At 48.8% G+C, this 3,134-nt stretch overlaps 1 protein-coding gene across 1 annotated transcript in view; it reads left to right on the top strand.

Moving 5' to 3' along the window:
• The first annotated feature begins 1,368 nt into the window (after positions 1-1,368).
• The window catches only part of IGFN1 (immunoglobulin like and fibronectin type III domain containing 1), a 27,286-nt gene continuing 25,520 nt past the window's right edge, over positions 1,369-3,134 (top strand). Inside the window, exons 1-3 of the mRNA XM_029965865.1 lie at positions 1,369-1,551; positions 2,183-2,282; positions 3,063-3,110. Of these exons, the coding sequence (XP_029821725.1) occupies positions 1,369-1,551; positions 2,183-2,282; positions 3,063-3,110 (331 nt within the window). The remainder of the gene's footprint in view (positions 1,552-2,182; positions 2,283-3,062; positions 3,111-3,134) is intronic.

Raw genomic sequence — 3,134 nt, 5'->3', positions numbered from 1 at the left:
TATAAAATATATATTTATATTTATTTGGAGTGGAATGGCCTGAGGAGATCCTGTAGCTCCTCTTTCCTCCCAATACTGACCTGTGGATTCAGTGTTTCTCACCCATCTGTTGATTTTCACGAGCCATTGAGGTTTTATGAAGGAGCACAGTGGCCTCTAGTGGAACCTCCCCTCTCCTCCTCCTCCACCTTTAAGTTTCAGGAATGAACCAAGACCCCTGACTAAATTTTCACCTGTCTGAATTTTCACCTGTCTGAATTTTCCCAGTTATTTCATTTGCAGCAGGTTTCTCATGGTTCCTGTACAGAATGTTTGTGCATTTGGGTTGGTCACTGTAACCTGAATTCTGTGCAGAGGCACCAGGAGTGTCTTTATTTACATCATCATCCCCCCATTGTTTTCAGTGCATGTAGGAGCTGATTCCCTTGGCTGTGCAGCTGTGGCCTGTGGCAGATGACGAGCAAAAGTGCAGCCAAAATGGCTAAAATGTGGCATGGGGACAATAAATTGGAATCAGGCTTTAACAATAGTGCTCTGATCTCAAAGGTTGGAAAACGCCTTTTGATAAGAATCTGTTGTTCCATAAAAGAAGTCGTTGGTGGTGGTGACTGCAGAAGGGTGTGGGAAACATTGCAAGGCTTTCTGGGGAGAATTTTTAACAGTATTGGCACCTGAAGACCAAAACTATTGCACAAGAAAGACAACAATCATTTCTTCGTCCATGGATAACTCACCTCCACTTCTATTCCACTTCACCACAAGTCACTTCTCTGACTCGTTGTTTCCCAGTGTTTCCCATGTTTTTGAAGCCTTTTGGAAGCAGAGGTCTGTAGCAGGCAGTGGGAAAGCTGTTGGAGGTGTCTGTGCACTCAGAAAACCCAGGTTTGAGGGGAGCAGAGATGAAGGAGCCGAAGCCCATCCCCTCCTCCCTTCCCTGCCTTCTCACAGAGCAGGGTCGGGGGTGGTTGGGGTGCAGGGTGGTGCCAGGTCAGCAGACAAGGCACTGTAGTCTGAAAGAGTGGAGGAGCACTGGGATTTTATAGGGAATAGATGTTTGAAGAGAATAGATTCGGGTGTTTCCTGGCTGTCAGGCAGTGGCACAAGCTGCCCAAAGCAGGTCAAGGCTGAACTCGCTGCAGGGCTCCAGAGATAGTCAGAGATGTCAACAGCCACATCTGGCACAGTAACACCACATTTTAAAGGCCTTTTATGATTGAATAGAGGCAAACCCTGAATTACTGATGTGCAAAATAAAAACCATCATTATTTTTGAAGAATGTTTCTGCCCAAAACAACAGATGGTGGCTCACTCTGGAGATCAGTCTATTGATAGCACAAGGGGCCTGGCATGAGAGTTCAAGACTGTTCATGTTCAAGACTGTCTTAACTAATTTCTTGCCTCTTTTCAAAGGTAAAAATGCCATTTTCAGAGCTGTGGTCAAAGGTGTCCCAACCCCAGAGGTGAAATGGTCACGTACACGAAAAGGGATGGATGATCCTGCCAAGTATGAAATGTCCTTCAATAGTGCTACAAATGAATTCATTCTGCAGGTAAAGATCAAATATTCCAGAAAAGACTTGTGGAACTTGAGAGAGAAATGGGAAGGAAAAACCTGCAATGGGCTGAGGGGCAGAGGAGGGGCAGGGACTGAGCTCTGCTCTGGGGGGAACAGGGACAGCAGCCAGGGAATGGCTGGAGCTGTGTCAGGGCAGGCTCAGGTTGGATCTCAGCAAAAGGTTCTTCCCCCAGAGGCTGGTTGGGCACTGCCCAGGCTCCCCAGGGCAGTGGGCACAGCCCCAAGGCTGCCAGAGCTCCAGGAGGGTTTGGACAACACTCTGAGGGACAGGGAGGGATTGTTGGGGATGGTCCTGTGCAGGGCTGGGGGTTGGATTCAATGATCCCTGTGGGTCCCTTCCAGCCCAGGATATTCTGTGATTCTACACATCCCCAGCTCTGAGACAACACAAAGATAAGCAAACAAAGCTTTTAAGAGCCCTTCTGGGAACAGAAGAGAGCTCTGAGCTGCCTTTGAGTGGCTGCTTTGTCAGGACTGAGGTGTGAACTGACCCCCAGTGCTGGGAGTGAGCAATTCCCGTGTTCTCCTTTTTGCTTTGTCAGGACTGAGGTGTGAACTGACCCCCAGTGCTGGGAGTGAGCAATTCCCGTGTTCTCCTTTTGCAGATCAACAGGCTGGAGATGGATGACGGTGATTTGTACCGGTGCTGTGCTGTCAATGAGTACGGGGAAGCTTCCTGCTCCGTGGGCCTCAGGATCATCCAAGGTGGGGCTGACGGGGCTCCAAAGGTCCCAAACAGTCCGTGGCTGCCCCGGGGTGGGTGTCCCAGGCTCTGTCTGAGCATCCTCAGTGTGAAGGTCTCTTATTCCCCTCCCTGAGGACTGGAGGTCTGTTGGTGGCTCCCTGGCACTGTGAGCTTTGAGGCAAGGGAGAAGGAAGTGGAATTGTGGTCACAGCACTGGATGCAAACCTGTCCCTCTGGGTTTGACTGGGCTCGACCCTTCCTTTGTGTTGCTGAACAAACCAGTCCTTTGGGAGGGGTCCATCCCACTTCAGCTGTGGTCCCCTGCTTCCCTTCAGAGTCAGTGGGGAGAAATGGGCATTTTGTGGGTCAAATACAACTGATTTTCTTGGAATCTGTTTGAGCAGAAGCTGGACTGTGTTGGAAGTGTCCTCTAAAGCAAGTTTAGAGGGCACGTCTCTGCAGTTGGCCACTTCCAGCAGTTGGCCACTTCCACCGTGGCTCCCCACCTCCAAAACAAGGTGTTAATGTTTCCTCCCCTTGCTTAAACCATCAAATTCATGGGGCAGAAACGTTCTCCTCCTCTGTTTGGAGCATCCAGGAAGCACAGAGTCCATTGCAATGGAAATATCACATTTATAGATGGAGATTCCTGGGAGTCAATGTCAGACTGACAAAGAAATCCCAGCTGGGGTTTCCCCTTACACTGGGAGCAGATACGGAAGTTTCATGGGTCATTGGTTTACTGCTGTTTGTTCATCTCATGGCTTGTTTTCCTTCTGTTTTCTCTTATAAACTATCAGTTGGCTTTAAGAAGAAAGCAAAATATGTTCCTGTTTGTGCTGCTGAGGGTAAGAGAAAAATATATATTATAT

Source organism: Manacus vitellinus, unplaced genomic scaffold (genome assembly GCF_001715985.3).
Source record: "Manacus vitellinus isolate BGI_N305 unplaced genomic scaffold, ASM171598v3 scaffold_121_pilon, whole genome shotgun sequence".
NCBI classification, from domain to species: domain Eukaryota; kingdom Metazoa; phylum Chordata; class Aves; order Passeriformes; family Pipridae; genus Manacus; species Manacus vitellinus.
Note: the sequence above shows the minus strand (reverse complement) of the source record. Positions and strands in the feature narration are given on the sequence as shown.